General features: G+C 40.3%; 1 protein-coding gene across 1 annotated transcript; it reads right to left on the reverse strand.

Annotated features, from left to right (window-relative positions):
- Nucleotides 1–7207: 7207 nt before the first annotated feature.
- Fbxo48 (F-box protein 48) lies at nt 7208–8170 on the reverse strand. The gene is made up of 2 exons (XM_028778849.1): nt 7865–8170; nt 7208–7393 (listed from the first exon to the last, which is right to left on the reverse strand). The coding sequence occupies exons 1-2, from the start codon at nt 8168–8170 to the stop codon at nt 7208–7210; spliced, it is 492 nt and encodes a 163-aa protein (XP_028634682.1).
- Between the last annotated feature and the right edge of the window lie 18089 nt (nt 8171–26259).

The following is a 26259-nucleotide window of genomic DNA, read 5'->3' on the forward strand; positions in this document are numbered from 1 at the left end:
ATGTAGGGGTCCTGCATAGATCTCTCTGTGTGTGCATGTGTGCGTGTGTGTGTGTGCTCATGCACATGTGTAGGACTGGGGAACTTTGTGGAAGATAAAGGGAAGCTGGTGTTCAGAGGGCTGATGGAAAAAGAGAATACTAGATCCTCTGTGAAACAGAAATGTGAGACCTTCTTTATTCTGGTGTTGGTCTTTTGATCTAGCTTCATTTATTTTTACCCTAGCTACCTGAACATATCTATTATCATTATTTTCAAATTACCAATAAACTCCACTAACTAGATCCTGTGATTCTGACTCTATTATCTGATTTTTTTCGTAATTATTTTTAATCAGCTACTACTACCTTTTGAGTGGCTCCAAGTGATGTTAGCATAAACCCTGGACTTATGCTGTCATCCATGGAGCAGTGGGGTTTGCTTGCCTTCAGCGAATCAGGAATCCAATTGAACTGAGCTGTAGCCTTTATGTGGAGCTCTCCAGAGGTTTCAACTGAGAGCTTCAGCAGTTCATCCAATCCTCTCTCTCTACTAGGTCTTTAGCTGTAATCACTGTGTGTTCAGTACTATGAGATTACAAAAATAATGCCCACTTTGCCTCACAGAGGTTCTTTGCTTACTTTCTCAGCCTCCTAGAAAAGTATTGCTAAATATTTTCCAGCCAAATCAAATTGTAAAGACAGCATCAGATAAAGAATAGCCTATAAGATGATCATTTTTACAAAGTTAGCAATATCTTGGGGAAAACAAAACAAAACACCAGTCTGTAGCAAGATATCTCCCCTCCCCCCATTTGCAATAAAGCTTGGTAATTTGGGAGAAGCTAATGTGGGAGGAGCGAAGAGTGGGAAGGAGAAAGTAGGCTGAGTGAAGAGAGGAGAGAGAGAGGAGGAGGAGAGAAGATGGCAGTGGATGTTCAAGTGTCTCTAGCAGGCTAAGGTAGTTATTAATATTAAGGTTAGTTAATTGGGTTTACAATTCTAATTGTGTGGGCATCCTGTTAATTGAGCATTTCCAAATATATAAACCAATTCGATAACCTTTAAGCTTTAAGAGTCTTCATTCTACCGAGTATTGAGGGCATGGTGGGCATTGTCTGGGGTTCAGTGGAGCTTTGTAGAGACAGCGTGGGGAGCCAATCCCCAACGCTGGCGTCTCGTGGGTGCCAGGGCAGGTGTTTCTAAGATAGCTGGAGCCTCAGTCTAGAGCTGGAGCTGCGGGAAAATGACAGCTGACTGGGAACAAGCTGGGCCGCGTGCTGGTTTTTAAATATACCCACAACACCAGTCCTGAGAGGGGAAGGGAGGGGCAAAGGGAGGAAGGAGACAGAGAGATTGAGAGATATAGATAGATAGATAGATAGATAGATAGATCTAGATGCACCATCTTACTTGGATAAAAAGTTGAAAAAATCATAAAGAATATTTTGGGGGCATTTGGAACTTTTACATGGACTGTAAATTATATAGTAAGAATAAGTACCTTTAGATATAATGATAGTGAATATAGGAAAGTATCCTCAAAAGATCCATGTTGAATTATTTTAGAGGTAAAGTATCAGTTTTAAAAAATGCTTTAGTAAAAAATAAGTACAACAAATGTTAACTCATATCTCTATGATGATGTTTACACACACACACACACACACTCACACACACACACTCACACTTACTTTTTCTGTGGGCTTGAACGTTTTCAGAGCAAAACTGTACTGCAACCCTCCCGGTGTTTCCTCAGTTGCTCATTCTGTGTATTAAAACACACTTGAGTGTAGCCATTCACATCTTCTAAACACACCGGAGCGCTCGCCGTACATTACGTAATCTCACAGGGTCAAGAGCTACACTGCAAGATCGTTTTCTTTCAGTTAACTCATAAGATGGAGGTGAGGTAACGGTGCCCACCCCATAAGCTCAGTACCTGGTAAAGAGCAGGCTTCCAAGGAATGTTGGTTACTGTAATAACCGACTTTGCTCACAATGGACCCATCGGCCCAGTTAGATATCCTGTGGATTTTGACTTAATGTCAAGTGAGCGCACAGCATTGCCCATCTTATGTGCTCTTCTTTATTTGTTTCCCGATTTTATCACTCAAGTTATTTTTGCTAAAAATGTTAGAATAGCTGAAGTCTTAGAGAACAGATAAAACAAAGTCAAAGCAAAAGGGAAATTAAAATAATTAGAGATATGCTATATTTCTTAAATTAGGCACACACACACGTACACACACACGTGGGTTCCTGTTCTTGAGGGCGTCCCACAAGGATCTCTGGCCCGGCTGGGTGCGGGGGTCCGGGCCAAGGGGATAGAGTGCGAGCAGGGAGGGGGAATCGCCTCTGCTGCCTCCACTGCTGTCTCCACCTGTGTCTCTGCTGTCCTACCCAGTTACTCCCGGGTGCTGCACCTGTCTCTCCACACTGGGCCAGCCTGGGCTGGGTCAGTGAGAAGCTGGCTAGCTAGCAAGGAGAGGAGGGTCCTGAAGGCGCTTGGGGAGAGCAGATCTCTTCCCAAGCGTTACAGCTCTTGCGACAGAAACTCTCGGACACTGGGATGATTCTCGCATACCTTTACTTCTCCTGAATAGGGCTCTTATATACAGTTTTGGGAAGGGTCAGGGTCTGGCAGCAAATAACCCCCATTGGCTTGGTCTAATAGCTTGGAGATACCTCATCTACATGTGGGAGAGCCTAAGGCACTATTCCTACATGACCGATGGCCGTAGACCTCTCTGTGGGAGGGGCTGTGGAGGACTGAAGCCAAGTGAAAGGAATCAGGAGCCCAGGAGCAAAGCCGAACACCTTCCTTCCCATTCCGGTCTGGGGTTCAAGGCCTGTGGTCGACCAGGCGCCCAGCTGCCTCTCACAGCCCACGCCCCATATATATATATATATATATATAACTGTAGACACCTTAAGGTCTACAGTTTCTATGCACTTTTTCCACTGATAATTGTCTAAGACTGGGTTGTCAGAAATAACAAGAGAAAGGTTTCTAAGTTTATTTTTATAAGGTAAATTAAACTGATTAACATTTTTTTAAAAAATGGAAAAAATCAATATTCCCTTTTAATTATCTTGCTGGTTTTACACAGTGTGTGCAGTCACCACAGTATTTTATCTCCTGAGGAGGGCACAAGCTCTTCCATTTGGTTCCACCTACTCATGTTTTCAGATACAAATGGTTTGGTCTGGTAAGTTAGTGTTCCATTTATACCTTTGAAGAAGATTAGAACAACCAACTACATTTTAACATTGAGTATCTCATACATCCCAGGAATTATAGTTTGCATTTGAATATAGCCTTATTCATTCACAAATAGTAAATTTGCCACTATAATAATACATAATTTAAATTATTCACAATAATTCATTTTCTTATGCATTCTGCACTAATAATAAATAAAATAATAAAATAACTAAGAAATTTAAAAAAAATAAACCTCTATGGTAGGTTTATGGGGTAGAAGAAAATAAATTAAAACATAGTTCCTAAAAAAATTCACCCTCTATAGAGGCAGATAGAGAAACAGACAGCACAGTGTGACAGCCTGTTAGAATGTTACAATGTATAGGAACTTTAGAAGGACAACTTGATCCAGAATAATACAGCTGTGGATGGTCTGCAGGAAAAGACTTTTGCCAAGTCAAGAGCTGGTGGTGGAGGAAGGGGAGAACCATGCAAGTGTTCTGTCACATGACCTGCACAAAGGGGCAAAGGTAAGGGAGCAAGTATGGCCAGGCAACTGCAAATAATTTGATGTGACTAAATTAAAAACACAGGACAGAAAAGATGTGAGAGAAAAGGCTCCTGAGTAAGACAGGGTGAGTCATAAAAAGCCTTACTGGCTTTTCAGAGACATCATGTCTCTACATGGATGTAGCAAATGGTTTAAATTAGAGGTGAGATGCTAATTGGAGGATTTTTAGGTAGACTGATCCATCGACAGTAAAAGGAAGACACAGCAGTTAGAAGGTTACTATAGCCATATCAACTTCAAATGAAGGTTAGAAGTAATGAAGGAGAGAAAACCATGGAGAAAGGTTGGACTGCTCAAATGGTTCCATATTTAAACAAGTTCTGATTCTTGACTGGACAGACAGAATAAGAAAAGCAGAAACGGTGTTAGCTACCCTGGCGTCCTGGCCACTTTCTGAGGTAGGTGCTGAAAGTAAGTAATTTCTGGTTCTTCTATTACTGACTCATGTAATAGTCCCACAGATTGGGACAGGTGCTTCTGGAATGGAATGCACAAATCTGATGGCAAGTCATGGATACAGACAAAAGAAACACCAACAGTGGCAGTGATCCTGGGGGTAGATGTTTAGAATACAAGAAGAGGACCAGCCTGAACCTTCATGGATACCAACATGGAATGAGTCGTTTTAGGATGGCAAGTCTCTCAAGAGAATTTAGAAGACTGGTTGGAGTGTGAAAAGAACTGTATGACACACCTGCCTGTCTACTAAGAATCACAAGAATGGAGTTTCGAACAAATCAACCACAAAAATGTATTAGAGACATTTAGGAAGTAAGTTACTTGTGACTTAGCAGCATTTCCCTTCGGTGAGAAGAGCAAGTTATAGGAGACCGAGAAAGAAATGAATGCTGAGCCGGTCTGAGGAAGGACAAAGCAAGGTTTGAGATCTCTAAAACAAAAACACTAATGTAAACTACAAGCATCACATACTTGACAACCAGACAAATGGTTGGTAGGGGTCCTAGTGTAAAACTCTTACACTTGAAAACCAGTAAGAATACCCTATGGGTAGGGCAGGGTTCAAGTAAAATTTGTACTAGAATCAGAGTCCTACCACCTCAATCCCCTCTTCCACTTCCTCTGTTTTTCTGTTGGATGTGTATTCTGAGGACTGAATACACATCTCTGTGTGTATTCTCTCTGTGGCAGGAAATGGTTTCATCACGTGTCTTCCAGTTTAGAAGTAGGTGGTTTCAGTCACTTTCCACTCTAAGACTCAATCCAGTGTCTGACAGGGGGGATGCCATGAGGGAGAAGGGCAGCTCCCAATTAGTGCATTCTCTTTTATTGCAAAATTTCTTTTCTTTAAATTTGCTATTTTATTTATTTACATTTCACATGCTATCCCCTCTCCCCATCCCTCTGCCCCCTCCATTAGCCGCCATCCCATCCCTCCTCCTCCTTTTTTGCTTTTATACCATTTAAATTACATGCAAGTATTAAGGTTAGTTCTAGGTTGAGAAACTAGCAAATCAGCAGGAAAGGGTGACTGACAGAACGTTCATTACAAGAAATAGCTAATAACACCCACATATGTGTGGTGCTGTTGTACAAGAAGACACTGCACTCTCACATTTTCAAGATTTCAAAATGCTTTTTAATGAACTCCTCTCAAACTAAATCTCCAGGATATCTTCCCTTCCAATGACACTTTGGTTAAGGGGGCATAAACAGTAGACAATGCTGTTTGGCTTAAACATTATAGCATGCGACTATCAGAAGTAACTGGGGAGAAGACAACAGGAAGCCCCGGGCCAGCTGTCTTCAAGCATTCAAATAGCAAGCCTAGAGAAGGACTAAGTTAGTATCATCCTAGCAGATGGAAGCAGGACTAGCTAGGATAGCATTCTATTAGGAGACTGTCTAATGACTACCTCAATCCTGGGAGGGAACCGCCTTATGATATAATGGAGAAACTACTTTAGAATAGATGGTTTTGCACCCAGGATGTTTGGATTCAGGAAATCCTGAATAGCTCTGGAAATTGCACTGCCTGGTTTTCAAGGTCACTTCCAATTAACTTTATTTTTAATTTCCATTAAAACACTAGTAGATAATAATCAACCATGGGATGCAAGAGAAAGAATGTGTATACAGGCGGGGGGCATTGTTCTAACAGCTGTCTGGTTATTAAATACTGGTTTCCTAGACTTAAAAAAAAAACTGTGATAGTTTGACAAGAAATGTTTTACATAGGCTCCTGTATTTGAATATATGTTGGCCCCTGGTTGGTTGGGAAATTTGTGGAGGCTTAGGATACGTGCCCTTGCTTGTAGAAGTATGTGTTACTGGGACCAGGCTAGGCCAGTTTGCTCTCTCTGATTCATGCTTTTGGTTGAGGATGTAATTCGTGGTCCTTTGCTCTAACCTCCATGCCTAGTTATTAAATACTGGTTTCCTAGTATTTAATAACTGCTGCCATGCTTCCCTTGACGCAATGGGATTGTATTGCTCTGGAACTGTAAGACAAGTGAATTCTTTTTTTCCATAAATTGGTTTCAGTCATGGTGTTTAATTACAGCAATAAAAAAGGAAGGAATATAGCTACAGAAAACCCCATACAAATGACCATATGTGTAGACACCTTTTCCTGTCACTTACAGATTCAGGAGGAATAACCTGGTAGATGGAATGTGCTCCATAAAATCCTTTTATGAAAAAAGGGAAACAAAGTTGGAAAAAAAAAAGTCCCTCCCTGCAAAGATACCCTTTAACAAGGTCAAACGGCTCTGAGAATAATTTTTCCTCGTGATAAGAAGCATCTAAGAGTGCACTAGGTGGCGCTATCAAGTGTTGGAAAGAGAGTTTGACTAAGGTGACTAAGGTAATTCTAACAGTCATTAAATGTCTTGAAACGTTCCACACATTCTCAGTCTCTGCCACTAATCTCAGGTTTGTAGAAAAATAATGAAAATCTTAATCTGAGAGCTTCCACTCCAAGATTAGATCAAGTTTAAATAAACTATAGGTTTAACACATTTTAAAATAGTTTCTTTATTTGACAATTCATTCTGTTCCACTGCAGTGGAAGCTGTAAAGTTATTAACATGTAAATTTATTAACAATTTAAACATATTGCAACTATTCACTTCGGTATTCACATATCTATACTTATTTATAATGAATCTTTAAATAAGTTTCTTCAAAAATCCCCTGAATTCTTGAAGGTTTAAATAAAAAAATAACAGTAAAATCTACCACTTCAAGTGATACAATAGTCTAACATAAATACATGGTACAATACATTCTAAAATCATTCTTTCAGTCTATTATTTCTTATAAAAATAACATTTCATGATTTACTTGAAGACAAAATACATAAAGTGCAAAATACAAAGGTTCATCTTCAACTTTGTTTTCTTTTAAATGTTAAATATTTAAAAGGCCAAGAAGGACATTATCAAATTTTGAAAAAGTCTCTTGGAGTCTGAGTGATTTTGATTACGAGCCATCAAACTATTGTGATTTTTTCAACTTCTCTTTCCAGTTCTGCATCTAGAATTTCCCCCCACGTATCTGCATCCATGGGGCACATAGCCTTTTCTGGCAGGCTAACAGGAGAACGAATGTTGCTGTATCTGCCACTTAGCCAATCGTGTTTCACTTGGCTCTTCTGGTAATTTCTTAGGAGTATTACCTGAAAGGGATAGACATTGTCATTCAAAAAGACGCTGGCAGCATGATTGGCTGGTGCATATGTCTACAGGTAGAGAAACTCATTCACAGGACTGAGATTAATTACTGACATGGAAGTACACATATTAATCACATTGATAAATTCATGTGTGCATGTATGGATTAGTGAATATACAAAGAGCAGGCTCTTTTGTACATATTGGAGGTTTTCATTAGGTGGAATGAAAAGAAACCGGCTTCTTTACCTCCCTTCTGCTTAACAAGGAAAGTTCCTGACTTTAAGATCTGAGCCGTACAAAGCTGAGAACAGTGTGGAGACTGTGCCAGTAGAAAGGATAATAACTCAACTTTAACTGCCTCCCTAAGGTCAGCACACTCTGTATGTTACCCTAAGTAGAAATTATAGTATTCTCTTAACTGTGCTACAACACCTCTGTCAAAAACCATGACAAGTTGCAAAGATTAAACTTACCCTCCAGGTATAACCCTTTTCTATATCATCATCTATTTCTCTTTGGCACACAGCTCTTATGGTTAAACAGTGGGGTTTCCACAAGCTGTCATTGTTTCTTATTGCACGGTTCCAACTTGTACATGTCCTGGAAGCTCTGCATAAACTCTGAATGTCTAGCTGGCTGAAAATTTTAGAAGTGACTTCCAGGGGCAGCATTTCAACAAAGTTACTTGGACTCTCTTTTTTTCCCCTTTCAGCATCCGTGGAATTCAATTCTGTATCAGGAACTTTGAAATTATTGTTCTCCTTGGAAGTTTTCTTCATAGTTTGCCAAATTGTCTTCATATGTAACCTACAGGGCAGAGTTTATACTCAGAGTTTATACTTCAGACCAAACTGTGCGTCCTACTCTGAGTCAGACAGTTTGGGTATAATTGAAAGAACTTTACATTTCTTGACTTTGGCTTCTCAATCTGCAAGATGGAAGCCATGCTGTGTTTCTTGTGTGTTTTGTGAAAACTGCCAGCCAGGTGGAGTGGGTACAAACAAGTAACCACCCATCTGAACCGTACATGTGAGACATTGAACACACTCCCTTTGCTTTGAACATTGTATTTTAGCAAATATGATTGTTTCTATATGTTTTGTTTCTTGCTGCTCCCGAAGAGCATTAAATTTAAAAAAACAGGAAATGATTCTCCATGTCATGCATTTACTGAGTTTAGTAATAATGGCTACTTTAATATTAAAAGTCTGTGTGTGAACTGATGCTTTACCATTGAGTTCTTCACCTTCAAGCTGATGTAGTCACAAACCTCTGGACCTTTAGTAATTTACATAAGAACTACTTAATTACTTGGATGTAGTGGACAGGTGCATACTCTTGTCATAAATTTACCTAAAATGGTCCAGGATGAAATCCTGGTTATAGCTACAAAGTCTCATATAGTCAATTAAGCTTCAAGAGTGGTGTCTTAGAAATCAATCTATCTTATGTGCCTAATTATCCGCTAAAGATAATTGTCCCTGAATCTATCCGTGAGTGACAACTACAATCTAAATAGTTCATAATTCAGCTAGGAATAGTATATAGCTAGAGATTTAAAGCCTGATTTCAGCTAATGTTCTCAAGGACCACGGTGTAAGCTTCTGGAAGCAAGGCTGTGCACAACACATTTGAGCTACTTGGCAATATAAACACCATTTGTGTTTACCTTGTTTATAATATTTACAGTTCCTTTTATAGTGGAGAATCAGGATACAATAGACATTTGATGTATATCTAAGTATCTCTTCACTCAGCTAAGAACAATTCCCTTTTCAGATGTACTACTCATCATGGTAACTATCTTTGATTTGGCTGTTTATGACCCAAATTGGTTGTGGTTAGAATGGTAATGTCTGTACTGAACAGGGGCCCTCCTTTAGAACTAGAAAAATAGAAAGCAACTTGTTGGACAAAACAAGACAAACCGAAAAAATTCATTGACAAGATCAAGGAATCTTCTCCCTTCCTACCACTGGTACAAACTAAAGGCAAAGCCGTATCTTTGAAACAAAGTTTCTATTAGGAGGTTACACTACATTCAGATGTTTGTTGTTTCTCCCACATTCTCACTAGGAATAAAATGCTTCCTTCTGTCAAAGGAATTCCACAAGAGGCAGAAAGTTTTTCAATTGAACATTCTGTGGTGCCTTGGTCATATTTCCAAAAATCTCATTAGGAATCTTCTAAATTATCTTCATTGAATGCTTGGAAAGCTATCCCTTGTATGTCGCTTCTTTTTGAACCAACCGTGGGGAACTATTAAGTTAGCTTGGGGCCCTCCCACCTTCCTTTCAAAGATTTTGTTTTGTCTGCAAATAGGTCTCAGCATAAAGGGCGTGCACTGCCTGCAGCAGCCAAGGTGGGGTCGGGGTGGAGGATTCCCTAACTGGAGTAACAGTCAGTGGCAAGGCCCCTCTGTGAACGCTGGGAACTAAACCTGGGTCTTCGGGAAGAGCAGGCACTCTGGGCCACCTGCAGCCCCTTCACCCACCCGTCCTGTCAAATGTCACTTGGAGTGGGCAAACGGAGGTAGAGTACCTCCAGACAAGACTACTTCTCAGCGAGCCCACACCGGTCCTGCCGAGCGCAACTGCATCCCTGCGTGATGTGAGGACAGGCACCGACCGGAGAACTGACCGATCGACAGATCACAGTCGAGCAGGCTGGGGAAGGGCTGAGCGGCCTCTCCTACCTAACGGCGCGGTGCCGGCTCCTCCCGCGATTTCAGTCGTAGGGATTTGAATTTTTTCCGGAAGGCCTTCGTGTCCCGCCCTATCAAGCCCCGCTCCTCCCATTTGCACGCGCGGTCCCTTCTGGGACTGGTAGTTTTTCCTGCGTTTCATCACCGTAAGGGAAGGAAAGAAAGGCGGCCCAAGTGACTGCAAGGTCCAGCGTGCCCGCTGAGTGACAGCCGCAGCACGGGCGGGACTTTCAAAGGGTGGACTCCCAGTGTGTTTTGGTGGCTAGTGAGTGCTGCGAGGCAGCGGAGGATTTGCGCGCCAAAGCCAGGAAACTCTGCAACATGTTTAGGTACTCCTTCCCTGCGGTGTGTACTTGGCAAAGGTTGCTGAAAAAGACGTTCACGTAGTGTTTATTTTTTTTCTTGGACAGGTGATTATTTAAATGTTTTGATGATCATTTCATGTTACTCGTTTCCTTAGTTTCTTAGCATTGTAAACATTCCAGAAAGCTGCCTGGGGAAGCTTAACTCTCAATGCAGTATATTTAGTAGTATCTTGCAGAAGTATAGTGAAATATCAAGGACTACCGAGACTGCAAACTTTTCGGTTTATGTGGTTATTAAGTTAGCTGAGCGTTTTATTTTTGTTTCCAGAGCATTTATTAGCTAGCATTTGCTAACATTCAGCTTTTACCCCCTTGCCAGTCCTTCGTGCAGTTCTCCATTTCTCTATAACTGCGCTCGCTTATTACACCCTTCTGGCTTTTAGTTTGAACAGTCTATATGTCTCTGATTATAAAGATGCTGAAGAGAGACACTTGTTTATTTATAGATAAGTAATAGTAGAAAGCATCCTGGGGGAACTTCCCAGGATATATAACCGTCTCATAGGGAAGCTCAACATACCGTTATGGATTCAAGAAACTTTAACTCAACTGGGAAGCCACATTTAAGATTCCAGATTCCAGGTGGCAGCTCTGCACCTAGTCTCACAAAACCCAGAGGAAGTGAACCTCCCAGGAGCCTAACCTGGCAGTATCTTAGGTAAGGAGACAGCAACACCTGCCCCAAACAGGGAGTAACTGGTACCCACTAGGACTCAGGAATTCACTCCTGGCCTGGAGCACTGATTCCTTCCGATCTGGGCCCTATCACTGAGCAGATCTTGCGCCCCAGCTCTAACCCCAGTAGTAACACCCAACTCACACAGTTCTGAAACAACCAAGATAACAGGAAAGACAGGCTCCAGTAAGAGAAAGGGTAGGTAGCACTAAGGAGATCCAGATGGTGAAAGGCAAGCCCAAAAACATAAGCATCAGCAACCCAGGGTACCTGGCATCATTAGAACCTAGTTCTCCCACACTAGAAAGTCCTGAATTCCCCATATCACCAGGAAAGCAAGATTCAAATTTAAAATCACTTCTAATGATGAGGATAGAAGACTTTAAGGACATAAATAACACTCTTAAAGAATTTGGGGAGAACACAGGTAAACAGGTAGAAACCCTTAAAGAGGAAACACAAAAATCCCTTAAAGAATTACAAGGGAACACAACCAAACAGGTGAAGGAATTGAACAAATCCATCCAGGACATAAAAATAGAAGTAGAAACAATAAAGAAATCACAAAGGGGGACTACCCTGGAGATAAAAAGCCTAGGAAAAAAGTCAGGAGTCATAGATGCAAGCATCTCCAACAGAATACAAGAGATAGAAAAGAGAATCTCAGGTGCAGAAGATACCATAGAAAACATTGACACAACTGTCAAAGAAAATGCAAAATGCAATAAGCTCCTAACCCAAACCATCCAGGAAATACAGGACACAATAAGAAGACCAAACCTAAGGATAATAGGTATAGATGAGAGTGAAGATTCCCAACTTAAAGGGCTAGTAAATATCTTCAACAAAATTATAGAAGAAAACTTCCCTAACCTAAAGAACGAGATGTTCATAAACATACAAGAAGCCTACAGAATGCCAAATAGACTAGACCAGAAAAGAAATTCCTCCTGTCACATAATAATCAAAACACCAAATGCACAAAACAAAGAATATTAGATGCAGTAAGGGAAAAAGGCCAAGTAACATATAAAGGCAGACCTATCAGAATAACACCAGACTTCTCACCAGATACTATAAAAGCCAGAAGACCCTGGACAGATGTCATACAGACCCTAAGAGAACACAAATGCCAGCCCAGGCTACTATACCCAGCAAACTTTCAATTACCGTAGATGGAGAAACCAAGATATTCCCTGACAAAAACAAATTTTCACAATATCTTTCCACAAACCCAGCATTACAAAGGATAATAGCAGGAAAGTTCCAATACAAGGAGGGAAATTATACCCTAGAAAGAGCAAGAAAGTAATCCTCTTCCAACAAATCCAAAAGAAGATAGCCACACAAAGATAATTCCACCTCTAATAACAAAAATAACAGGAAGCAACAATCACTGTTCCTTCATATCTCTTAACATCAATGGACTCAATTCTCCAATAAAAAGACATAGCTAATAGACTGGATATGTAAACAGGACCCAGCATTTTGCTGCATACAGGAAACCCACCTCAGTGACAAAGACAGACACTAGCTTAGAGTAAAAGGCTGGAAAACAATTTTTCAAGCAAATGGTCCTAAGAAACAAGTTGGAGTAGCCATTCTAAAACGCCCATCCTGAGAACATAAAGGGAGGGACTCATGGCTCCACCTGTATCGGTAGTTGAGGGTGATCTTGTCAGGCATCAGTGGAAGTGGAGGGCCTTGGTGCCTGATAGTTTGGATTCCCTAGCATTGGGGAATTTGAGAGCACAAAGGTGGGAATGGGAGGATGGTGGGAGCATACCCTCATAGAAACTCCCAGAATTATATAGATTAGATATGATAGAGACAGGCCGCCAGAAGCCTAGATTCCAGAATTCAAACAAAAAATTATCTTGATACTAAAATTTATTTTGAGAATTCTATATTGCAGAATGCACAGCCTTGGTGTATCTACCCATCAAACAAGCTGAGAAGACCTGCTCAAACCTCAGATGTCCTGGAATTTCAGCTGGAAGCAGTGAAGTCACAGACGTCAGAGGCTTATCAATTTACTCTCTCCCCTGCCCCTCTTCTAATATCCCAACACCCAAATTCAGCTTGAAGAAGTTAATGAAGAGTTGGCACTCCTATTCCCTGGGCTTGGGGACTGAGGTGGTTAATATTGGGCTGTCTTTCTGGGGAAAAGTAGTAGTTTTGTTGGAACAGGGAGGAATAGCTAGGATTTATTGCATAGCCATAACCTATTGGTAGAAATCTGTATAATTGTTATTAAGCTGAAGTTATAATTTCTTAAATGGTACAAAGTTTACTTTGATTTCAAATTTAATGTTTTCATTGGTATGAGTTTCTTATTGATATAAAAGTGAGATTAATATTGTTACTCTCATAGGCATTGTGCCTATATAACACATTTAGGAATACAAGGCTTAGATCCAGTCCCTTAACTTTTTAAACTGATTCGAGATGGTTAGCCTGTGAGTTAAGGGCCTATAGCAAATTAATGGCTCTGAGTTTATTGTTAGGGTGTTTTCCATATTTTGTTTAGAAATAGCTGAGAGGAGTTAACAGACAACAGTCCAGATTGTCTTACATGGATAGTTGGTTTTCAAAACATCAGAAGTCCACAGAATTGACATTACAAACATTTCTGCATTAAGTTTCATTTTGATTAGAGATCTATCTGCTCCTGTCTTGGATTCTAAGAAGAAATTGAGCATCTTTGGAGTTACTCCAGTTGTGGTGAGACAGCCACTAGGCAAGAATTGCCTCTTTTCATCTACAGACAAATTACTGTCCAGAAAAGGACACACTTGCGGAATAGTCGACTGATTGTATCTGCCAAGACAGAGTAATCAGCCCTTAATAATTCTACATCACTATGTCTGTCAGATGATCCTGGGCCAAAAGGCTGAAGATTGGATGCTCCAATGTTTTGTAGTATAAGGATTGTCGAGGTGTTTAGTGGTCTCTATAAATTGACTAAGTTTTAGAAGCTATGCTTTGTGCTTCCCATAATTTCAGTTAATTCAGTCATTCTGGATTTCTGATGAGGTTGAAGACTTATAGTCTCAAAGCCAATCCTGGCTATTTACTTTGAGAGAAAAGATTTGAGAGGATGGTTTTCAGCTGACATTCATTCTAAAACCAAGAAAAAAAAGCCAGGTTCAGAACTAAGTTAGGAGAGATGACAGAGGTTCTGGTTAGTCAACAAAATGATGGACTGGGTATTAGGTCTATCTTGTACCTTACTGATACAAATTAGTATAGTTATATTCTAATTGTATTTTGAGAGAAAAGTTTTATTTTATCAGGAAGGGTGATATGTAGGAGGAGCTAAGGTGGGAGGAGTAAGGAGAGGAGGAAGAGCTAGGAGATGAGAAACAGAGAGGGGGGGATATGGAGGCAGATGTTCTCCATCAGTCAAAGATAGTTGGTATATCTAGGTTGGGTATTGGGTTACACTTCTGATTGTATGGGCATCTTGTTATTGAGTATTACCAAACTTATAAAGCCTCTGATTAACATTTTTAAAATAAGTTACTAATAAAAAAACAACAACAACAACAACAAAAAGAGTTGATTACCTAGTGTATTGAGCTTCTTCACTTTCCCAGTTAAACCAGAATAAGAAACCAGAGACTCATCAGAAGGAACAGACCTTGGGGTGAGAGCTGAGGCAAGGGAGCTACTTTCATAAAAAAAAAAAAAAAAAAAAAAAAAAATAAAATAAAATGAAGCCATACATTCCATTAGCTTGCATAAAAAAGGCTGCAGTTTTCTGTAGAAGATATGAATCAGAAATACAAGGAAAGAGGAAATGGGGTGCATGCGTGTGTGTGTGTGTGTGTGTGTGCTGGTTAGTTTTTGTCAACTTGACAACTTGGAAGAAGGATCCTCAAATGAGGAATTGCCTCACTCAGATTGGCTTGTGGGCAGGTTTGTGGTGGCATTTTCTTGATGATATATCTACGTGGAAGGGCCCACTTAAAGATCTTGCTCTTCCACTGCTGACTGGAATTAGTTTTCATTTGTGAGTTCATGGTCCTGTAGACTATTTCTGAACCTGCTGTTTTCTGAATCTTTACTTCGGCTAAACTTTATGCTGTATATGCCAACATTGACCAGCAGAGGTCACCATTAACTTATTGGTGTTTTTTTTCTTTTTCTTTTTTTTTTTTTTTCAAGCTCCAAGTTAAGTTTAGTAATCCTGTTTTCTGGACAGGACAGGGCAGGACTGCATCATATAAACTTCCATTAGCTGTGGTTGCCCCAGCAAGACCTATACTGACTAGATCAAGCCAGTCAACAGTACTGTGGTGGGAGTGGAACTGGGATAATTCAAGAGCCTCTGCCTCTAAGTGGGGAGTTATATATAGCTGTTAGCTTCTGGGGAGGGAGTCAGTTTTCTTTAACAGTGTGTCATTTGGTAGGTGAAGCAACCACCAGAGGATAGCCCCATACTCAGGAGTAAATGATAGTACCAACTGGAGGAGAGAGGGAGGGAGGGAAGGAAGGAAGGAGGGAGGGAGGGAGGGAGGGAGGGAGGGAGGGAAGGAGGGAAGTGGGGAGAGATGTAGAGGGGGTAGGGGGAGGTGAAGTAAGGGAGCTAGGGAGTGAACCTGAGAGGAGTTAAGAGAAGGAGTGGTTGGTATCATCAAAACTATGTCATTCTTACTATTTTATAAGTCAGTAAAACCTAATATGGGGATTATTGCATTCATAGGTTGGAAGGTTCAAATACATTGAGTATTTGAAAATGTCAATTTTTATAAAAGTATCAAAACATTACAAAATGCTCTAACATTAAGAAAGACATCTGCACCATGCTGAAGCTTCACTGAAGACTACATTAAAGAGCCATCAGCATCTGTTGGGCACCTCAGAAGGTACTGCATATTGTATTGATGTATTATTCTGACAAACACACTACTGTTTCTGCTGAGATAAAAATGTCAAAAAAAAAAGGAAGGGTCTTGCTTCTTTTAGTTATTCATTTTCATATATTTTCTAGAGATTCTTAATTGTTTTTTCCTTCCTCCCTTCATCTTGAAACCGTGACTTTTTTGTATAATTTTCCCCCTTCTCTCTCTCTCTCTCTCTCTCTCTCTCTCTCTCTCACACACACACACACACACACACACCCCTAAATATATCAACACAACCTGCTTATTTTCTTTCGTGTTACTTGCATACATAAAAGTTCAGGGCTTGGTATCTAATACTTGGTATTGGATAACAGGTTAGGGGCTCATCCATGGAAAAAACTAATTCTTGTGGTGTCTGCCTGCCTTAGTTGCCTGTAGTTCTTTACCTAGGGGTGGGGTTCTGTGAGGTTTTTCATGACCATGTTAGCTGTCTTTGTTTGAGTTTTGTTTAGCTGGCTGTATTGTTGAGGTATCATGGGTGATATATCCCTGGTATTTTCATTAGACATTGTCTCATAGCAGGTTTCCTGGCATGTGGCTATTATAGCATTTTGCTCCCTCTTCCAGGATGCTCCCTGAGCCTTAGGTGCAGGGGAGTGTGTGATGAATCAGCTGGAGCTGGGCACTTACCATCACTTGTTCTTAAGTTTTGATCTGTGGTAGTTTAGTGTAATGATCTCCACCTCTGCAAAGAAAAGTTTCTTTGGTGAAAGTTGGAGACTGTACTTATCTGTGGGTATGAGGTTACTCATTTTGAATTCAGTTTGGAATTGTGCTGGTTTAGTAAAATGATGGCAATAGGTTCTCCTCTAAGACTCACAAGCTCTAAGTAGTTGGTCAGATTTCCAATACCAGGAACAATTTTCCTCCTGTTCAACAAGCCTTTAATTCAACAAGAGAGCTATTGGTCACTTATTAATGTAATAAAAGATGGGAGGGACATTTGTAATTCCAGATTAGGTGATCCAATGCCCTCTAGGCCACCAAGAGTACACATACAATGTGTGCTGTCATGTGCGCATACACACACACACACACACACACACACACAGATAAAAAATAGACACAAGCTGAAAATATATTGTTTGAGGCCAGCTTTGCACTTAACTTTATCAGCACCTCATAACTTTTCACACAGTAAAGAAGTAAATAAAAATAATGAGTCAATTGAGAGAGTTCTACTCTTTTGATAGAAAAGACTATTTAGATACTTGTGGGAAAATCTCATCTAAAACCACACTTTTCTCTCTCGGGTTCTAATTAAGCATCCCTCTTAAGTGAGTGACCCTGTGGGAACATAAACGATTTGGACTTTGATCTTTCCCTTGACTGACACATGTGAGAAGCAGAGAAAACATAGGCTCCAGGAATTGAGAGTGTGTTTTCAGCAAGGCAGACAAAATAGTCAGTTCTTCTCAATACTCCTCATGTGGGGAAGGCCAGTGTAGCATTGTTGTAAGGAAAGATGGAGCTGAGCCTTCCACATGTTCCTGATTAAACTCAGACATAAATAAGACACATCTAGACAAAATTATAAAGTGTGTCATCTCCTTCTTGCCCTAGACCTCTATCTTTGGATATAACTCAGAGCTCAGACCAAGGCCCTTCTCCTCTGCAGTGGCTGGGATCAGGCAGTAGCTGGGATCAGACAGTGGTTGGCCTCCAGGGAATAAGGTCTAAATCATTTGAACATAAGAGGGACACAGTGATGGCTCGTAGATGCCCAGCACATGCAGACCCAGCTTTTTACAACCAGCATGGTTCTTTTACTCAGTTGGATGTGGACAGATTCCTTTGCCTGTTCCCCCTCATCTTCCTGGGACCTTGGGTCATGGAATACAGGGAGATGGCTCTGACACCACTCTTTGTAGTTGAACCATAGTGAAGAAACCCTCAATCATTGAGTTTCTCCTCTTTCAGGATTCTGAAATCTAAAAGATGTGAGCTAAAATATAAAGAACTCTATCTCCTTTAATCTCTTGAGATAAGTCATAATAAAATAATATCTCCTTTAATCTCTCAAGCTAAATAATCAATAGTAAGTAATTACTTGAAACTGAAACCATCATGCAGGGGTTGTTGTCATCTGCAAGAAGGGGGATGGTAGCATAAATAAGTATAAAGGAAATAGCTACTACAGATGTAGGAGACGTTTTCACCCCTGGGATCTTTATAAGGGAGGTAGAGTGTACATAAAGCTCCCTAAAATGGATGGGGCTAAAAAAGTAATATGTCCCAGCCAGAGGAGGCAGCTCAAAATGGCTAGCCAAGTGATGAGTGGAGTCTGAGAATGATGATAAAGGCTTAGGAAGAAGACTGTTGCTACACTAGACTGATAACTAATGAGCTTGCTCTCCAGAGGATTCGCATTCCACAGATAATAATCTGTATGCAAAAGGGTTCTCTACAGTTTCAGAAAATGATAATGGTATGTTCTAAGCATTTCTGTGACACCAGGGAATCAAATTACAATATTTTCCTGGGCGGCAAGCTGTGCTCGAGAAGAGCAGGTTAAGGATTTTGGGAATGTGAGAACAAATCCAACCCAAGACTCTTTTCAGCTATAAATGCACTGTTCCAAGTCTTCATATTCTCAGGGCCTTGGTTTTTGCCTCCAGTGTAGTGGTGGAGCCTGATTTGGTTGGCTCTGAAACCAGTTTTTGGAAACCTCCTGAAATCATTAAAAATGGCTCCATTACATAAACCACAAAAGAAGACTTATTTACAATGACAGAGATACCACAACTAATAACAGTATAATTTTGGAAACTGTTACAGAAGTCCTCCCTTTCCCATGGTTTTGTTTTTAACACTATAATTACTTGTGGTCAACTGTGATCTGAAAATGTAAAGTGGAATGTCCTACAGTTAAATATTAGTTATTTTAGTTAGTAAATAAATAGCAAATATCTGTCCATTTTAAATTGCCAGGTTTTAAAGTTGTTTTAAGTGCCATGATAAAGCGTTGCTCGGAAAATGCATTGTCTCTTTATTTAAGGCACCTATGCAGTATACTATCCATTTTGTAGTAACCTTCTTGTTTATGAGAATGACTATCTTGATGTAGCAGGATTTGTGTTCAAGACACCTTTGCCTTGCTTAATAATGGCTCTAATATGTACCAGCCAGAGGAGTGAGTAGGGACACCAAAGGGGGGCTCACACGGAAGCACAGACTAACTTGTGCTGTGTGGCAGGGCTGCAGGGCATGCTCCAGAAGGCCTGCTATGTGTAGGGTCCAGCATTTTCTGCTGTTCCAGGCATCTACCAAAAACTGCTTTCTGGAGCATACCGTACATAGATGTGGGTGCTACACAACAAATATAAACTCTAGAAAAATTCTTTGTATACTATTTATAATGAGTTTGCCCTATGTTTTTCTATACATGGTCTTTGATTGTTTCTTTATATGATAATAATTTTCTATTATTTACATAGTGAGAATGAAATATTTCATCATTTCTTATGGGTGACGTTTTAAATATCTATCTTACTGCTAATACAACAGAAGGATATTCTAATTCTGGGATAGGATCTTTGGCCCTGTGCTGGGACCTCCTCATTGATGGTATAGAGAGCAGAAGATGTAGCCAGCAGCTGGGGGAGGCCTTTTCTTCTTTCCCAGAAGCAAATGTGTCTCTGGTCTCTCCAGATGGTAGTCTGCTATACACAGACATGGGTACAGCTTATATGACAACTCGGACTCCACAGTGAACCTCCCAAAGTCAGGGTATCTGTGACCCTGTGACCCCACTGCATAGCAAGAGAGCAGGAGCAGGATGGGGTGGCCGCAGAGCCATCCTCTAACCTGTGAAGTTAAACTGTCTTACCTTTAAAGACTTAACAAAGCATAAACTTAAGATAGCAGCCTTGGACAGAAGTCTGTGACGGCGAGGAGCCTTGGAGCATTGAGATTTACTTTATCTTTTCTGGAAAAACTTCGACAAGGCCACATTCTAACAAAACAAGGAACACACTAAAAGGTGAAGCTTTGGGATCAGGGCAACAATGCATCAAAGCTAACAGAGCTCTGATGAGAGGCTCCTAGATGACACATCTCAGGTTTCATCACACAGAATAGATAATAATGAATAGTTAATGAAGAAAAACCAAAAACAAATCAGAGTTTTTTAATGAGCAAAGAATGTGCTCACTGTCATTTATCATCATAGAATCACAAATCAAAACCATAAGAAGATAGACCACTGTTATAAAACTCAAAAGGCAACAGTGTCCTGGATACAGAGGAAAGAGAACTGCTATATGCAGTATTGGGAGTTATGGTAGTTAGGATTTCATTACTGGGAAAAGACGTCACGACTACAGCAATTCTTACAGAGAAAAACACATAAGAGTTTCAGAGGTCTAGTCCATTATCATCATGGCAGGAAGCATGGCGTCATGCAGGCAGACATGGTGCTGGAGAAGGAGCTGAGAGTTCTACATTTTGATCCACAGGCAGCAATGAGACTGTGTGTCACACTAGGTGTAGCTTGAGGATATACATACATACATACATACATACATATGTATGTAGTACATACATAAATATATATGCATATATTCCCTCAAAGCCCACCTCCACAGAGGCACACTTCCTGTGACAAGGCCATATCTACTCCCAAAAGGCCACACCTCCTAATAGTGTCACTTCCTATGGGCCAAGCATGCAAACGTATGAATCCGAAGGCCATACCTTCAAACCACCACAGGAATATAAATTAATACATTCATTATGAAACACAGTATAGATGTTTCTCAATATTAAATTTGATACTACCATATGTTTGGATAATTCTGTTCCTGTATATATTCAATTAAGTTAAGGTCAAGATCTCAAAGATATATCTTCATTCTCATGTTCATTATAGCATTGTTCTCAATTGTCTAGATATAGGGGAAAATAACTCCCCATCAATGGGTGAATTAGTAAAGATAACGTGGTACATACATACAATGGAATGTTATTTAACAATAAAACAGGGATCTTTTAGTTATGTCATATTGCACTGTTCATAGGGAGACATGAACAGACTTATATTTACTTCTGATAGAGAACTGAGAAAAACCAAAGTAAAGAGACCCCCAAAGCCCAACATGGTGAGCCAATGAGCTCTGTTGGGGGGTGGTGGTACTTACAGGAATATGGTTGAGGAGTTACTTCCAGGAGCAGAAATGACTCAAAGACAGTTGCATTAGCAACTCCCCCTCCAAGCATGGGTGACAGCTCATGAGAGCTGGAAGTCTGGAGCCTACTGTACAACAGCCCAGCAGCTCAACAAGTTAGAGAGCTTTTCTGCGGGCAGATCAGTTGGTATGAGCCTCTTTCAGGCAACTCGAGTGGTTTCAGTTTCTTCCAGGCAGCTAGGCTTCTTTGAGACTGTCTCTCAGAGGTTCCTACTGCTTAAATGTGTTTGAGGAGGGAGGATCCTAGTATATCTGGCCAATTTCAGGATATCCTGGAACTTCTGAGTTATTTCTTCCTGAGTCCTAATAAGCTTCCCTGTAGGATGCAATGTTTTAGCTTGGAGGGAATTTCTATACAACAACTTAGAACATGAGTGGAGATGTTAGTGGACATTATGCTAAATAAAATAAACTAGGCAGAGAAAAGCAAATACCACATGATCTTAACATATATATGAAGTCAGAAATAAATTCAGATGCAAGTGCTGACCGATGTTGAACCAACAGGGATCAAGGCCTGTCTTCTTATATTCCAAGCTGGAAAATGGTTATAGCAGATATAGAAAATAAGGATAATATTTGACTAACACATTTGAGTTTTATTTTGTCTTTTGACATATTTTTAATTATTTATACTTATAAAGACAATGACAAAAATAATGGCAGACTAGAAAAAGAAAAGTAATTTTCATCTGTACTTAGAACTGGGTCCTGAGATAGCCTCTTTCCATGAACCATTTTATTTAATGTTCACTCCAGCCCTCAGAGGCATCTATCAGTGGTGTTACTCTATACTCTATAATAGACCAGAGTCTACCCCTCTAGTTTTATGATTTTCCTAGTTGCAAACCATCCACACGATAATGAATAAAATTTATACTTACAGCTGCTACTGGGCCTGACAGTAATAAGGTGTGATGCCTTGTGGAGTCTGCTGGCTCGAGGCCAGTTGTATCCATAATGAGAGGAATAGAAACTGGCTGAGTTATGAGGCAGAAAACCCTCTGTGTTCATGGACACATGCACGGGAGAGCTCCTGGCCTATGAGCTTATGAGCTGGGCAACATTTTTTCAAAAGGCCTTTTCTTTCTTCTGTGTGTTAGAGAGTAGTTTTGAGTGGTACTGAGGAATTGTCCCGGAGGACAGGAAGGAGAGCTGAGAGCAGTATCAGACCTATGTCACAAAGCCAGAGAACGTTTCAGAGAGTGTACAGTTCTGTCATTTCAGTCGTCAGTGTGGCATTATTATCTTCATTTGTTTAGGAGAGAACTGAAGTTCTTCAGGGTCGCATTAATTGACCATAGTCTTGAAGACCATGGGCACTGAGCCTAGAAGCAAAATTCTATGTGCCCAAGGGCAGTGTTTTTTCATTGTATCACTCCAGTAAAAATATTTCTTTCTTAAAAGAGACAGAAATGGAGCAGAATGTTAGAAGAACAGAGGTTTGTGCAGGAAATGGGAAGTGATTACAGTCAGGGTGTCCTCTGAGAGCTCATTCTTCTTCATCCCCTCTCCATGTGCACTGCTGCATGCCGGTGGGTGACAGCCTCTGCCATCTCACTGTGCTGTAGCAGGCTCGCAGCTGGAGAGCCCGGCAGACTGACATGTTGATTTTAGGATTCTCAGTTTCTAATAGCACAGCAAATGCTGCCTGGCAACTGCTCAGTGAGACACAAGCATCTGCTGCCCTGGCCTTTCTTTCTCTTCCTTCTCTATAGTCTGGGCCACCTGGCTCTCTGTGGCTTCACCAAGACCCCTTGAATGCAAAGAAACAGCTAATTCAAGCCCGTCTTTGTTTTAGGTAGGGGTTCTATTCCTGCAATGAAATGCCATGACCAAAAAGCAAATTGGAGAGAAAAGGGTTTATTAGGTTCACACTTCCACATTATAGTCCATCACTGAAGGAAGCCAGAACAGAAGTTCAAACAGAGTAGGACCCTGGAACCAGGAGCTGATGTAGAGGCCATGGGGGTATGCTGCTTACCATACCTCTTGGTAAGCTCCTCTGTTGCTTGTCCCTCTGTGATTTTTTTCAGCCCGCTTTATTGCAGAACCCAGGACTACAGTGGAATGGTCCCTTCTCCATTGATCATTAATTAAGAAAACGCCTCGCAGACAAATCTTATGGAGGTGTTTCCTCAACTGAGGCTCTGAAGACTGGTTTGTGTCAAGCTGACATAAAACTAGTATAGTCTTCTTCTAGAACTCCAGTTGTAATCCAAAGAGTTGGTTTAAAACCACCTCAGCAGCCAATGGCTTACCCTCAGCCTGTGTAGACACATGGCCTCATGCTCCCTTCTGGTTCTACTTTTCTCCTCTATGCTCCACTGCTTGACTTAGCTTTAGAAGACAAGGTAGAATAAAAGAGAGACAGAAAGAGACAGAGAAATACAGAGACAGACACAGAAAGAGGGACACAGAGACAGAGACAGACAGAAAGATGCAGAGACAGACACACACAGAGATTGAGACAGAGGAACAGAGACAGAGAGACATATACAGAGAGAAACAGAGACATGGAAAGAAAATTTGCATGACATTTGATCTTTCACAGTCTGGCTCATGGCTCTCTTTGGACTTGTCACTTCTCACCAGGCTTCAGTTGTCCTGGGAAGCTGTATTTTCACTCCCCCAAACTGTAATTCAAAGAGCTGAATATATACTTAACTTGGATTTCCTCTCCACTAATAGGAAGGAAAAATCTCATTTATTGCATGACATCTGGGCCTTAGAATTTAAGGTTTTCTACTATTTTTTATTATGCTGGAACTTGATAAATTCACTCCAAAATACCCAGAATTGATTAAAAACAACAACAACAACAACAACAACAACAACAAACCAAAACCAAAACCAAATTGATGTCTATAAAGCTAAGCTGATGTGTGCCTCGCTCAGTGGTAGAGCATTTTCCAGCATGCAAAATCCTTTGGGTTCCATCTCCAGCACAGAAGGAAGAAAGAGAAGAATAGTATTCCTCAACACCAGCTCTTTTAAAATGGTAAATCTCATTTCTATAGAGTCATTGAATATTTTTAGCTAAATCTAGAAACAACCCGAAGTATCTGGCACTTATTTCATAGAGCCTTGGAAAAATCATTCCAGTAGTTCATTGGAAATTCTTGTGGTCAATAATAGCTACTTTAGGTTTAACTCAGGTCTGAATTATTTTATACAGAGAACCCAAAAGGTAAGCAAAAAGGCTCTCTCCTACCCTGCTTGTGAACTGCACCCTAGAACTATAGCATATTTACTCTTTCAGTCTCTTTGCTATGTTGTTTTGCTTTGCTTTTTTTTAAGGTTTTGAGATAGTGAATGTTCAACCTAGGGTCTCACACTCTCTGGGCAAATTCTCCACCACTGAGCTTTTATGATTTTCAGTTTTTTCTTTACTTAAAAATGTTTTTGAGACAGGGTCTAAGTTGCCCAGGACAGCCTTGAGTTCCCTCTGTAGCCAAAACAAGCCTTGAACTTGTGATCCACTTGCCTCAGTCTTCTGAGTAGCTGGGGTTATCTGCTTATGCCACCAGGCCCACCCACAGTTATATTGTTTGCAGGAGGGATAATGGGAGAAAGCTGGCTTTCTGGCAAGTGCAGGCCTGAGAATACTGTACTTGGACAAGCATCTCCCCTCCACAAAGAGCAGAACAGCAGAAACAGATCCATCTAATCACAAGCCTGGGAGTTGGCTTACTTTGTTTGCCTACACACAAACCACCCACTATGCGCTGCTTCAGTAATACACAGTTTGAGCAAGGTGTCAGTTCATATTTCAGAACTGGCCTTACAGATGTGTTGTCAAGAAAGTAACTCATTGCCTTCAAATTATAATTTTCTTCTCCAGGAAATGATGATGGTAGCATTGACACTTGACCTTGGAATGGTGTTTAAAAGGAATAATGCTTGTGCTACACATATTATTTTTTATTAATTTTTAAAACAGGATGCAAAGTGAAGGATTGATTTACATGCATTTACACCACCACACTTTGTTTTCATCTGTCCCCTCTGTCCTCTTAGTGAACATTCTTGACACAGATCCGGATTTCTATTTCACATTTAAATTGTTTTAAATAGGCATTTTTTATTCCTTTCTCTTATAGACATATTGTTTGTCTTGGCAATCAGATCCTTTAGAAGTAGGCAATCTCAGGGGCCTCTGGTCCAACCCCCTCCTTGTATAGGGGGAATGTGAAGTATGCCAAGTTCTTACACAGAGGATTGCCTTGGATGAAGAGAAAGTATGTTTTTTGTTTATTGATAAGTTGAAAAGATGCATAATTATTGAATATCTACATATTATTTTTCCTCCTCATTTTAGAATACCAGACTTTTTAAATTATTTCAAAGTGTCCTTATTACTAGAAAATTCACATTATCTTAATTTTTTCCCTGTTGCTGGAATAAAAATATTCTCAGAAAAACAAGGGGATTAAGGGCTTATTTAATCTTAAAATTCTAGCTTGCAGTCCATCATTGAGGAGAAGTCAAGTATATTTACACTCGAGAACAGAGAGAATTAATGCATGTATGTTTATGTGTTTTGCTCCCCCTCTACTCTTATATAGTTAACAATCTTCTGCCTAGGGAATGGTGCTTCCAATAGTGGGTGAGTCTTCTCGCCTCAATTAATATAATCAAGATTAGAGCTCCACATACATTCTTGCAGGTCATGCTCTCAATAAGAGTCTCTTGCCAGGTGATTCTAGATTATGTACAGTTGACAACTAGACCTAATCATAACACACATAGATGGGTAGGCATAAACAATGTTTTCGCTTTGTGGGAAGAAAGAAATACTGAAATTCTCATCACTTGCCAATATTTTTGGTCTACCTCCAATCCAAACATAGACTCGGCAAAGCAGATTAACACAATGGTGGAACATATCTGGCTGCTAGCCTATACATGTAGAATAAGCAATGTGTTCCTTTCTGTAGTCTGCTAGTTATTTTTCTACACCCAGTCTTCCTTCCTTCCTTCCTTCCTTCCTTCCTTCCTTCCTTCCTTCCTTCCTTCCTTCCTTC

The sequence above is a fragment of the Grammomys surdaster genome, unplaced genomic scaffold (assembly GCF_004785775.1).
Source record: "Grammomys surdaster isolate TR1022 unplaced genomic scaffold, NIH_TR_1.0 67, whole genome shotgun sequence".
Taxonomy (NCBI): domain Eukaryota; kingdom Metazoa; phylum Chordata; class Mammalia; order Rodentia; family Muridae; genus Grammomys; species Grammomys surdaster.